Below are 14,566 nucleotides of genomic sequence, written 5' to 3' on the forward strand. Positions count from 1 at the left end.
ATCCTTGACCATATCATATATAACATCCCCAGTAGGGTGGGTAGGATTCCTCGATTATCTGTCTCACCTCTGAAATGCTTTCCTCTCTTTCTTACGTGATGTTGTTTTGGAAGAAATTGACGATGACCTAGGTACACATTCTTGTTTCCCAAATATATACTATTAGTCTCACCTAAATAGTGTGTGCATGCATTGTATCCCTTGTTTGACTGTCTTCAAATGTTACTAAGAGCAGACCAATCATTGATGGTTACAAACAACAACGCTCGTAGGTTAAATTCATTTTGTTCGTGCTCATCCCACACAAGTACACCTTCTTCACGCCACAACTGTAAAAATTCTTCAACCAATGGCCTCAGGTACACATCAATGTCGTTGCCGATTTGCCTTGGACCTTGGATGAGCACTGGCATCATAATGAACTTCCGCTTCATGCACAACCAAGGAGGAAGGTGATAGATTCATAGATTCACTGGCCAGGTGCTATGATTGGAGCTCTACTCCCCAAAAGGATTAAATCCATCTGTACTTAGACCAAATCTTAAGTTCCTTGCGTCATCCGAAAATGACTTGAACTCTCTGTCGATTTTTCTCCACTGCGACCCGTCAGCGGGGTGTCTCGGCATCACATCTTTCTTATGGTCCTCTTTGTGCCATCGCAACAACTTGCCATGCTCTTTGTTTTGGAACAAACGTTTCAACCTTGGTATTATAGGAGCATACCACATCACCTTGGCAGGAACCCTCTTCCTGGGGCACGACTCGCCCTCAACATCACCAGGGTCATCTCGCCTGATCTTATACCGCAATGCACCACATGTCGGGCATGCATTCAAATTCTCGTACTCCTCGCGGTAGAGGATGCAGTCATTGATGCATGCATGTATCTTCTGCACCTCTAATCCTAGAGGGAAGACAACATTCTTTGCTTTTGTACGTACTAGAGGGCAATACATTCTCCCCTGAAAGCATCTTCTTTATTAGTTTCAACAACTTTTCAAATCCCTTGTCAGAAGTTCCATTCTCTGCCTTCCATTGCAGTAATTCCAGTGTGGTACCCAACTTTTTCTGGCCATCTTCGCAATTTGGGTATAATAGTTTGTTGTGATCCTCTAACATTTTCTCCAACTTCAACCTCTCCTTTTCACTTCTGTAGTTTATCTTCGCATCAAGAATGGCCCGACCCAAATCGTCATCGGGCTCATCAAAAATGGGCTCATAAAAAATGGGTTCTTCTTCAGTTTCGTCTCCCCCATTCTACTATCACCGTCTTCAGTGAACACATGATAGTTTTCATTATCCTCTTCTTCTTTGTTGTCTTCCATTATAACCCCTCTTTCTCCGTGCTTGGTCCAAGAATTATAGCCGAACATGAAACCGTTCTCAAGCAGGTGGACATGAAGGGTTTTTGAGGTAGAGTAATCCTTTGTATTCTTACAGGAATTACATGGACAACAAATTAAACCATTCGACCTCCTGTTTGCCTCAGCCACGTTGAGAAAATAATGCATGCCAGTAATGACATCGGGATGGCATCGGTCACCGTACATACATTGTCGATTCATCTGCATTATTTAAGTATATCAAAAATCATTAATTACACAACATCATGAATATATGAGTGACCAAATTAATTAATATTCAAGTTTTTTTATAAAAAAGAAGAGGCTCACCAAGATGGTGCCGGCTAGGGGACGACGCTGGCGATCGACGGAGGTGAGGACGGGGACGATACTAAAACCAACAAATCATACTTTAATTTGAGCTGAAATTGCATATAAAAAGAATGAAATCCCTAACTTAGGCATTTCATCGAACACCTTGCTAGCGCTAGAAAAATGATACGAGTTAAACTAGCAAAAAAATAAGCTAAATTAGGAACGCCGGAAGAGAGGATGATATTGCTAACCCTTGGATAGATGGGTTCCGTCAATCTTGAAAAAATGGTGGAGAAAAATGGAGATTTGTTGGAGTGTGAGTGCAGGAAAATATTTGAAAATGTGAGAGGAGAAGGAAAAATGGAGCTGGCTCGGTGGTTCGGGTGAAGAAATAGGCCAAGAGACCCTTTAGTACCGGTTCTTTAAATTTGGCGTGAAACCCTTTCGTAGGTTCGTAACACGAACCGGTACGATAGATCCTAAACGAACCGGTATTAAAGTTTGCCTGCGACCTGGGCAGTTATACCGGTACTACTGCAGCCTTTAGTACCGGCTCTTACGGAAACCGGTACTAAAGGTCAAATCCTTTGGCCGTTTTTCTACTAGTGGTGGTGAGCCATGTCCGAGATCCGAGTTCCTCCCTTGATGGTCAACGGAGGCTCCCGCTGCAGAGATCTGGCGCCCTTCTTGTGGCAGTTGACAGGATGCGGTCGACATTGTCGCCATCTAGGAGGTCCTCGGGAGAGGGGATAGGGAGGTGAAAGGTGGCGTCCATTCAACCTCTGGGTCGTGATGCGCTCGGGAGCGGGAGCTCGAGGTGCAGGGTGCTTGGTATTTTGACTTCCATGTCATGTGGTGCTCAGAGGTGCAGTCATGTGGGTCGCTGATTTTTTCGACCTCCGGGTTATGGGGGCACTCGTAGACGCTGCCGTGAGGGGCGGCAGCCGTCTAACGATTTCAGTATCTCGATGCAAATCGAACAACATTGGATGGATGTGTATCTAAAGGGTGAATAGTAAATCCACTCTCTATGAAATTCCTATTGTGGCAAAATAATATCCAATTTTTAATCAAGTTTTGGAAGCAATGGTTTTATGAGTTAAAATCCAACTCTCAAATACTGAAGCAAGTCAACTATAACCCAAAAGCATACAAATGACATCTCTATGTCCCCAAACACAAGTTTAAATATACCGTAATTTTTTTCTTGCAGTAAATGGGTTCTCCAAAAGTAAGATGCTTTTGACACTTTCTATGTGACCGGCTGGCCACCGAGCCCGATGGGTCCAGACCTTTGGTCGCGGTTCGCCTCCCGAACCGCGACTAAAGACCCCATTAGTCGCGGTTCGAATATTTTGGGGACTAATGGGGGCGGATGGAAGCCTCTTTTTCTACTAGTCGATGCCTCCAAAATTTAAAGTTTGGACATACCAAAGAACATAAATATGAAAGTTTTAATGACTTTCTGTAGTAAAAAGAAGCACACATTACATTCTTGCATGATTACATGGATATTACACACTCAAATATAGACACACAATTTCAAAGATATTACACACAAAGCAAACATACATGCTTAATTTCAAGGCTACAAATTATCCACATGTATATTGGACACACACATGGGTAGTTCTTATTTCATGTACAAGCAACACATAATCTACGCGCCAAGAATTGCACGTCTCTTATAGCTTACCATTACTTTCCCATGAGGCTCTAGTAAAAACTTACTCCAGTCCGTCTTTGGGAAAGGTGAGACCAATTTTAGTTCAAAATTTCTAAGCAAATTGCTCCATATAACTTTAATTTGCTGGTATGCATATGCTTCTCCTGTGCAAACGTGCCTACCCGCACTGAACGATGTATAAGAGAACTTGCCACCTGCTTTGTCCTCCTCTCTTCCAATACTAAACCGATCTGGATCATACACTTCAGGGTCCTTATAAATGTATGGGATGATATTGTTCACCACTACAGGACTTGCCACGGTGTGGCCTTTCGGGATAACATATTCTCTACCTTCCTTCGTTCGCACACTGAAGTTCTTATGTGCCTTCCGCACCAACATGGGTGCTGGAGGGTGCAACCTTAGTGTTTCTTTGATGCAACTGTGCAGAGTAACCATCTCTGATAGGGCATTGTAGTCTATACATTCACCATATTTACTGATGATTCTCCTTTGCTCCTCAATAGCAGCAGTTAAGAATTTTGCATCACTGAGTAGGCAAGCTCCGGTCCAAGTACTAGTATGAGAGCTAGTGTGCTTCCCTGCAAATATCAAGCCAATGATAGTCCCAGTTACCTCTGCTTCTGTTGTGGAGCGACCGTCCCTATACTTTGAATCAATGAGTCTTTGTAGAGTATCATCTTCTGACCGGTTAGAGCTCTTCCGCGATCTAACAATTTCCGAGAGTACTTTCAACATCTTCAGACGAGCGTTATTACGTCGACGATTTGTTGGTATGGGGATATATGGGAACAGAAAACTAATCAAGTTCACACCTTCTTCGATTTGATGGAATAGTGTAAAGAACTCATCAAACATCTTCTCCCGAACTTCCTTTCCCAGTAGGCATCGGCTTGCGATAAACATGACTAATTGGTCGAGTTCTTGCTTTATATCAACTACGCCCTCTTGTCCCCACTTTGCAAAGTACTCCTAGAAAACATAAATTCATCCTCACTATCAGTCAAATGCATCACATATGTAGAACTTGCAAGTATTATAATTTCTGAAACCTCTTAAAAGAATAATACTACTCAATGCCTCAGATGACAATGATTTTTTATATGGTGTACAAATGAATGAAGACAAACTACATAATGATGAATATTATTATTGTTATGTATTTGTTCAACAAAAAATGATGAGTCTCTTCATAATTAATGGTTCTCTGTCAATAGTATCTATGTTGTTGAAAAATATCCAAGTGACTCGCTATATTCAGTCCCCTATTATGACATCAGAATACTAATGAATACTTACAATGGCATTAGTTGCACTAGGTGGCAATAGCATGGTTTCATTTTGTTATTTCTTAATTAACGCAAACACATACTATAATGATACTTGTGTTTGGTTACAGTCCGTCAGACCCCTCTAGTGTTGTATAAAACCTGATTCATAGGATCATACAACATACGATGCCATGGTATTAGAGTCGTTGTTTGTTGTCTTTATGGACATGTCGATTACATGTAGAGTACATGCATATTGTATAATTCTTGTAGTCCCAAAGATTTGGTCAAATAAAAATATGACAGCGAGCTCCGTTTTTTACTTCGAGGGAACATAGTGGTGCTCTATTATATGATTTTAATTTAGTATGATGGTAACATTATCAAATTCTAATAAACAATGAATATGATTAATATTAAGTGAACGGTCATGTTCATATGCCTTGACCTGGATGAATTATCTATCAGCCGAGGAAAGAGATAATTGATAGTTGCCGAAACCACGTAAAAGAAATGAGATTGAACATATTTAAATTCAGCAAATTATGATTGTTGCATTATCAAATGCAAGGGATGTGGGACCAGGTTCTATTATTGGAGTTAAGTGGTGTAGGAGCCGTGCCGTTCCTTTGTATTAGCTCGTTGTTAGCAGCCCCGAAGGGTGTAAAGGGGGTAAAAGAAGAGAAATATTTCTAGGTGATCAAAGCAAGAGAAAATAAAAAGTGGTCACTAGTAGTACAAAACTAAGTATTAGGGTTGGTTTTTGGAGTGAGTTTATGCTAAAATATATATGAACAACTGAAGATTATACATTGAAAATAAATGTTGTAGCAATAACACACTACGATTTGTTGAATACATAAAACGAATCCACCGAATCTCTAAGTCAGTTTACTTTTAAAAATTATTCCATCGTAAGAATATCTAAGTCGGTTCTATACTACAAACTGACTAAACGCATAGTAAAACACTAGATATGTGTCTGCTTCAGCGACGTATACCCTACAAAGTTTCTCTCAGACCCCCTTCGTCTCCCCACCTATTGTGTCGCCGTTGTTACCCACTTCGAGCTGCCTCTGTAGCATCATTCACATAACCTATATGTTCCTAGACATAACCATCTCCTCTCAGACATAGTCTTTTGTTGCCAAGATTCCGACGCCTCATGCATGGTTGGAGATGTAGCAGTTCTTTCTTGGTCCCCTCCATCCTGTGATGGTGATAAGCTCACCAAGATGCTAGTCTTTTGTTGATCTATCAATGCAACCTCGGATCCAGCCATCCCGCGATAGACTCCATGCAAAAATTCCTTCTTTCGCGCGTTTAGTTTACAAATAAAGGTGCTAGATAACTTGTTCATAAATTCCATATCTTGTTTCGAAGGCGAGTCTTGGTCATGAATTCGAGTAAAAATAAAACCTTGTGTACATTAGTATGTGATCCCTTCCGATATATCTAGTGCATGTGGTGTCCCATGTTTGGTTTATGTATTTTCGATCTATCCACCCAATACGTTGTATATTTCATATGCTTAATATTTACTCACTATACTGTTTTTAGGAGATGACTTTGACGAACAGTTACTTTGTTACTCTTTGGTGATATGTTCTATGTGAAATAAAATTGATGCCACTAGTTTTTCATTCATTATACTTATATGTGGTTAAATTTTGCATCACAAAATTATATACTAGTTAATTATTTTTTGTGTCAAATGTTTTTTTAACGAAACCTGATATTAGATTAATTTTGGAATGGAAAGAGTATTATAGTAGAATCCACTAATATAGAGACACATGAGTCAATTAAGAGTTACATGGACTATAGCCTAACTCTGACGTGCTAAGATACATCCAAGATGGAGCGCTGGGTGGACCTAAATAGTATAATTTACTGGACCGAAAAACTGGAACAGATTCTAAGAGCAATAGTAAATCTTGATTAAAAAAACAAAAATCAAAAGCGAGGTACCTCTACTTCTTGAAGCATGGGACCAACATGTCTCCTCAACATGGATGGCTTTAGTGCATCAACATAGAATCTTGCTTGCTCATTACGAATGTTGATGTCTACGCCATAGCCAGTCTCCTTGCCAAACATGGGTACAGTGAACTCAAAAAGGTTACCATGGCTAATGTCTGAATCCAAACCTTGAAAGAAGTGAGCAGAGACCTCTGGTCCAATCAAGAAGGTTAACTTCGGCCCAAAAAAACTAATTGTGAACACACTACCAAGCTTGGTATAAAGATCATAAATAGTTGATTGTAGACCCTTTTTGGACAGCATTGGTAAGAGTCCTAGGAGAGCAAGGCCACTCACAACAGGCGGAGTTGGACTTGGACAAGCTGGAAGGATGAGAATTCTTCCTTGTGAAATTTTAATGAATATTGTAGTGATGAGCAAAAGAGCCACGACAAACACCAGGGAGCCACTTGTCAAATCCATGTTGTTATAGTTCAAAGTGATAAACCCAAGGTAACTTGCCAAAAAAGACTGCAACAAGAAAATGAAAATGTTAGAAGTTACCAAGATTAGTTTTTGATTAATTATGCCACACTTGTTAAGTTGTCTCAGTGACGTACATTATTTCAAAGAGACTGAGAAGGTCAGGCATGCATAGAATGAAGTAAAATAATTGGCACATCAGTGATATAAAAATATCCAAATGTATTCCAGTAATGGGTTATCAACCATAGTTACATTAAAAAAATTCCAGATTTTATTGTTTTCAGCCCAGAAAATAGATTGCAATTGTTATGCATTACAAAATCCTTCCACAAGTCTATCTCAACTTGTTATGCATTTAGAACTCAATTCATTTCGTTCAAGAAAAATCATTTTTTTCAAACATGCAGGAGCGCTGCATGTGTTAGATTAGAAGACGGAAAGCCATCGAGAAGGCTGAAGTTACAAACATTCAGAAGAAAATATGCGACCTAAAACCTGTATGACATATAGCCCCTTACTCCCTGGGAAAGTTTGGACAGCCAGTCGAATAGCTAAGGGCGGACTGCGCCATAATGAGAAATGTGCTTTCTGCAATGCAGATGAGGAGAACGTGCTTCACGTCTTCACAAGGTGTGCGATCGTAAACATCATTTGGTGGAGTAACATGCTAAGATGGGCCAACTCCAACAGGTTATTCCGCTTATTGACCTCTCCTCCAATGTTGTTGGTGCAGAATTACATGTGATTATCGTCATATATATTACTCCATATGTTTACTCTTATAATATGTTTTACGGAGTAGCATTTTTTGAGTAATACATGTATTTAGAAGCGTTTCATAAAATCCAGAATCAATACCATTGAATTCAAGATGAAATATATTATCGTATGATATCTATAGAAAATCACATTTGTCGATAGATTTTTCAAAAAATTAGTCAAACTTTGTTTAGTTTTATTTTTTCTAAAGAAAATTATGGAGGCAGTAGAAGAAGAAAAAACGTGGTTACCTCTTCCGCTAGTACAACAGCATGGCAGAACAAGAACGAAGGGAAGGTGATTAATTGTCCTACGAGTGCTGTCTACTTATCTGCATTAGGCCTGGTGTATATATATACACTCATTTGGTCTATTTTCATAGCTAAGGGGTCAAAGATAGGATACGTGGGATCTTTTTTACTGGAAAATTCTAAGCAGCCAGCAGCCACAACATCACCCCGAAAGCGATATTTTTAAACAAAAAATCTCTTTGACTGCCAAGGTCTATGGCCCTTTAATTTTAAATTTTATAAAAATCATATTTACAGGTTTTATAAAAGTATGATTTTTTTTGTGAGGTCACAATGTATCCTGCAATCAAGTAAAATTGGAATGGTAAATTCTATAAATTCATGGATAAACAAAAAAAAATCTGAAACGTTTGGAGTTCCGAAAATAAGCACTATTTGCAATACTTAGATAAATATTTTTGATATTTTTTGTAGCTATTAATACAAAGTAATATCAAATTTAAATTTTGCATATTTTTGGGGTACATTATTATGTCCATAATTTTTTTCTAAAAGTTTTTTAAAAATTCAAATAATGATTTTCTATTATTTTGAAATAAGAAAGTACTAGGACATTTGCCCGTGCGTTGCCACGGCGCACGATAAAATCACATAGTTCTAAACAACTGAATCAAATTGATGCAAACACACCAACTAACAAATAATAGGTCACGACCTAGATATGTTCAAACTGCATGTAGGAAAATATAAGGACTACATTATTGTTCTGATATTACACACAAATATTTGGTTATCATCATTTTTTTTTTCAATTAACCACTTGTTGAATTATTATTTTCATTCTTTTCAAATATTAAGAAAAATTAAATATTATATTGTGTATGTCGTACGATACGGGAGCCAAAATAATTAAATTATAGAGCCGTTAATAAATATGAATAATGAAATAAAATTACCTAGTTAACCAAGCAGCTCAATTGTGTGCCCGGGAATCAAGATGCGTTTGTTAAAACAACCGTGTGCTACCTTTGGTCTGTATTTCTGTACGTGCTCTTGGTCTATTTTCATAGCTAAAGGGTCAAAGATAGGATACGTGGGATCTTTTTTATTGGAAAATTCTAAGCAGCCAGCAGCCACAACATCACCCCGAAAGCGATATTTTTACGCAAAAATTCTCTTTGACTGCCCGAGGTCCATGGCTCTTTAATTTTAAATCTATTATATACTAAAAGCAAAATAAGGGTCTTTTTCGAGACACCAGGTTAATCCACATATACTAAAAAAATATAAACCAATGATTTTAATTTTAACGTCTGAGATTAAAAGATAAGAAGTGTTACGTACAACAATATATAAGTGCGAAAGTAAATTTATGGCACGTTGTGAGCCATATGGATCCACACGTCTTCTTAGAATAAGAGATATATCTCAAAGAAAAAGGAACAGTAGGCAATCTCAACAAAAAAAAAATACGTACCCCAGATTTGCATGTTAATTGGTTTAGCTTATGGCACGTTGAGGGCCGTATGGATCCACACGTTTTCTTTTTTTCACAATCAATACGTGTTCTTAGAATAAGAGATATATCTCAAAGAAAAAAATAGTAGGTAATCTCAAAAAAAAAATTGCGTATCCTTGATTTGCATGTTCATTGGTTTAGCCCAAGGTTTAGTAGACTTGAAGTCACGTGATTCTGTTACATAGACACGATAACTTTTGAAACACGTACAGATCAAGAAAAAGAAACATGTTATCTCTATGATTTCCTTTGTCCGTGTTCTAAATATAAACCAATATATATACGTGACCCACTGACCCATAATAACTCTAAACCTTGCAATCTATTGACAGCAAGATAGGTTGTTCTGCAGCCGTAGGAGCCTAAAGAACCAGCAAAATATCTCGACACAAAGCCTGTTGCCTTCGTCGTTTTCAGCCACCAGGACGCAGGAAAAATCGCGAAGGGCCGAGTGGCGTAATATTTTCGATCCGTGGCGATTTAGTGCGTGGCACCTCGATGGCTCAAGGTCCAAGGTGTTCATGCATGCGGCAGAGGTTTTGATGGCCTGATGGCTTGCTTGCGTGCACGGGATGGTACCGCAGTTTGTTGTCGATCGGAAGCAAGCCCGAGGCGGAGCGGTGGCGCTGGGTGCTGGAGGCGAACTGCATTGCTGGTGCATCTCATGCATGTGGTCCAGCGGTAAGGGGTAATAGGCGGCGGCAGAGGTTGATTGGGGTGCATGCATGAGATGAAGGAGCGCAAGGACTGTCCGCCGCAAAGTAACAAGGCAGAGGGAGCTGCACCGAAGTAACAAGGCGCGGGCATTTCCGGATAACAGCTGTCCCCGGATTTGAGGAGTAGAAGATGCGTCCGCCTGATGGGTTTATGGGATCATCCAGTGCTAGGTTGATGGCTTGATGCTCTGGTGGAGGTGGATAAAAGGCATTGATCGTATTGCTATCGAGAGTTGAGTGCTACCGCGCAACTACCAGTGCTGACTATTGGCTCAAGTGTAGCCGTGTAGGACGCCCATCTTTTGCACCAATTCATGTGTCTATCTAATGGTTATCAAGTTGTTGTGTGTGCCTGTTAGTTGCTGGAAGCTATGCATCCACGTGCAGAGGCTGATTAAATTAGCAAAGTCCGATGTATATAAGTTGGATAGTGTTGTCGCCAACTCGCCGTGCAGCTAGCTAGGACCTTATTAGTTGATTAAGTTTTGATGAAAATGAGGGCTTTGGTTAAAATTGATCCACCCACGTTTGTTTCGAGAGATGAGCCAGACGACAACCATCAGGTTTCTCTTTTCTATATACTCCACGCGTTCACTAATATAATGCCATTTAGATATTTTAATGTGGATTAAATATTTATCAAAATGAGAAAATCTACACATTAAAAGTAGATTAAATACGGATCAAATGAGTGTACCTTCAAAAATATAAAAATATAAGGTCCTTTTAGTTCATCAATCTTTATCGAAGTTAAATAACTTTGTGTACAGATCTAACATCATGTAGAGACAAAACACATGCGAGCGCACACACACAATATAAGATCATCAAACATGATGCTTGCAAACGAGTTACTTTCTTTACCATATAATTTGCAATAGTTGTACATTATTAGATAGTAGGTAATAATGTGATATCCAAGGAACAGTGCAATCATGTGTATAACACTTTCAACCCACTAAAGATTATGCCCTCGCATTTGCGAGGGCCATTATGCTAGTTTTCTAAAAATCATATTTACAGGTTTTAGAAAAGTATGATTTTTTTTTGTGTAGTCACAATGTATCCTGCAATCAAGTACAATTGGAATGGTAAGAGCATCTCCAGTCGCGTCTCCCAAAGCAATTTTGGGCGCGCCGGACCAAAAATCCGTTTCAGCCGCGTCTTTCAAAGCCCATTTTTGTCCGGCGCGGCCCGATACGGTGTCCGGCGCCTCGAGCCTGTCCCGGTCCCACAGAGGACGCTCCGGGCACGCCGGACACAACGAAAAGCGAGGCGAACCGACGCGGCCTGACCCGTCAGAGACACAAGGAAAATTCGTCTCCCACTCCCGCCAAATCGCGCCTATCCCGCCGCGCATTTCCGGCCTCCCAACACATATCCCGCCGCCGATTCATTTCTCCTATCCCGCCGATTTCTTTCTCCCTCCCGCCGTCCACCCGCCGCCGCTACCCTCTCCCCATGGTGCCGCCGACAGCCCCCAAAAAGATGGCCAAGAAAGCACCCAAGAAGCCGCCGGGCAATGGGACGAAAGGGGCGAAAGCGCCGTTCGCGAAGCCGCGGAAGGCGCTGGCTGCGAAGAAGAAGCCGAAAGGATGGACCGACGATCAATGACAGCAAGATTGTCTGCGCCGGAAGTTATCGACGGCGGAGCGGAAAGGACAGAGGGCGGCGGAGCAGGAGAAGAAGGCTCTGGCGACGTGCCAGCACCAGCACATACTGGCCGGGTGTATCGCCGCCGCCAACGCGAGCCCATGGAGTATGTCGGTGCCGACGTACGTTCCGGGAGGGATCTCTGCGGCGCCAAGAAGAAGAAGAAGAAGGAGAAGAAGAAGAAGGAGAAGAAGAAGAAGGAGAAGAAGAAGAAGGAGAAGAAGAAGAAGGAGAAGAAGAAGAAGGAGAAGAAGAAGAAGGAGAAGAAGAAGAAGAAGAAGAAGAAGAAGGAGAAGACGAAGAAGAAGAAGACGAAGACGAAGACGAAGACGAAGAAGAAGACGAAGACGAAGAAGAAGACGAAGAAGAAGACGAAGAAGAAGAAGAAGACGAAGAAGAAGACGAAGAAGAAGACGAAGAAGAAGAAGAAGAAGAAGAAGAAGAAGAAGAAGAAGTCAAAAATACGGGAAGTATTGGGCGAGGATCAATGCCGAGTTCGATGAGCGCAAGCTCATCAAGAGAGACTACAACAAAGTGACAATGAAGAGGAGCCAAAAGGCAATGTCGACGCGATGGGCCATCATCCAGGCATCGGTGAACTCCTTCCATGGGTACCATCACGACTTAGAGACCAGAGGCGACAGCGCGCCGACGTCGCCCAACTGGTACGACTCTTTCTTCCATAATCTGTAGCGCCTACATTGTGTTCGATGAAATGATTCTGCTTCCTTTGGTTAGTTTGATAGGGCCATGGATTTGTACCGGAGGAACTCGGAAGGTCACAAGTCTTTCGTGCTCATGCATTGCTATAGCAAGCTCAAATTCAACGAGAAATAGCGGTTGACGCGCTTGTGGGAAGGACACCATTGATCTGGACGCGCCGCTGGCAATTTCGACAGGGCGTCCTACTGGCAACAAGGCTGCCAAGGCCGCCTTGGCCGACACTACGTCGTGTGAGAAGACGCAGGCATCGATCATTAAATGCCTCGCCGACGTCTCCTCGACCTTTCTCTCCCGCGACAAGAAGGCCGACGAAAGGAGGGCCGAGCTGCTAAAGAGGCGAGAGGAGAAGTTGGAGCTCAAGAAACGTAGAGATGACACGTCCCTGCTGAGAACATCGACAGAGGGAATGTCTCCCCGGACGCGAGCGGCGCACAACTTCTTCAAAGGCCAGATCCTCGACGACATCGAAGCCAAAATGGCGGCGGCCGACGCTGCCGCCGACGCGGCGGCAGCGCAGCAAGAGCCGGCTGATGCGTCTTCTACTACTACACATGCGTCGGCCTCTACGTCGGCGACGGAGCATGCACAGCAACGGGCAGATCGCGACGAGGTCATCGTGATCGATGAGCCTGCGTCGACTCAGGATACGTCGCCGTCGCCAAACCCCATCGGGCTGTAATATGATCGCGCGCCCAGTACTTTGATCGCCGCTACTCTGATCGCGACGATTCGGCGGGAACGATCTCTTTTGAATGCAACTATTTGAATTTCTGATTGGGGGCGGCGTTTGGGGACGCGGCTGGGGAGCGACGTCCCCAAAACGTGACACGACAAAACACGTCCCCCAAACACTCAATCCGGCGCGGTTTGGGGGACGCTTTGGGGGACGCGGCTGGAGATGCTCTAAATTCTATAAATTCATGGATACACAAAAAAAATCTGAAACGTTTGGAGTTTCGAAAATAAGCACTATTCACAATACTTAGATACATATTTTTGATATTTTCTGTAGCTTATAATACAAAGTAATATCAAATTTGAATTTTGCATATTTGTGGGGTACATTATTATGTACATAATTTGTTTCCAAAAGTTTTCCAAAACTTCAAATAATGATTTTTCAATATTTTGAAATAAGAAAGTACTATATTTTGAAATGTTCGAGATCCCTACTGGATTTAAAAGCTAACATATATATATGTGTATGTATTAAGTTACTGTTTATGTCGTAATCTGTCGCTAGCTTTGCTGACTATCCCTCTTTGACCGCCATGCAGCCACAAGAACTACCCTGGAATGGGGGCCTCCAAATCTTCAACTCGATGACGTACACCACTTCTGACTTGTCGCACCAAACGCAATATGAAGAAATACAATTCACATTGATTTAGTGTAAAATGCCTATCACAGCAAAAGGTTATTCGGGTTGACTTTTCCAGTTAATTTACTGACTCTCTTTCGCTAACAAGGCGGCTGACATCACGTCAATAAAAAAAACAAGGCGGCTTACAAAACACATGAGTGGTAGACTTCGGCAAACCGATCGCATTTGGTGCAGGCTACTCATGTGCATGCATACACGGCTCGAAGATCATCGGGTTACGGCAATATACCCTTCTCTTAAGGTTATCGGCGACATGTTGGCCGTGAGTTTGCCTCCAGCAAAAGGTTTTCCTGATTCCTGTAGTGGTTGACACTTTATCGGGAGGAGGACCTGACAGCAAAAATGATTCTGCCGCCCTCCGCTTTGCGACGTGTTTGGGCGGCGCGACACGCCAGCCTCGGGTCCCGGTTCGTTTGGGGTTTTTGTTGGCATGGTAAATTCTATAAATTCATGGATAAACAAAAAAAAATCTGAAACGTTTGGAGTTCCGAAAATAA

The 14,566-nt window shown here is 41.6% G+C and overlaps 1 protein-coding gene across 1 annotated transcript; it reads right to left on the reverse strand.

Moving 5' to 3' along the window:
* Positions 1-3,098: 3,098 nt before the first annotated feature.
* On the reverse strand, positions 3,099-8,188 carry LOC127299218 (obtusifoliol 14-alpha demethylase). The gene is made up of 3 exons (XM_051329151.2): positions 8,075-8,188; positions 6,588-7,109; positions 3,099-4,317 (listed from the first exon to the last, which is right to left on the reverse strand). Exons 2-3 carry the CDS (start codon positions 7,059-7,061, stop codon positions 3,319-3,321), a joined length of 1,473 nt encoding a protein of 490 aa, XP_051185111.1. The 5' UTR covers positions 7,062-7,109; positions 8,075-8,188; the 3' UTR covers positions 3,099-3,318.
* Positions 8,189-14,566: the final 6,378 nt, after the last annotated feature.

This window comes from Lolium perenne, chromosome 5, assembly GCF_019359855.2.
Source record: "Lolium perenne isolate Kyuss_39 chromosome 5, Kyuss_2.0, whole genome shotgun sequence".
Taxonomy (NCBI): domain Eukaryota; kingdom Viridiplantae; phylum Streptophyta; class Magnoliopsida; order Poales; family Poaceae; genus Lolium; species Lolium perenne.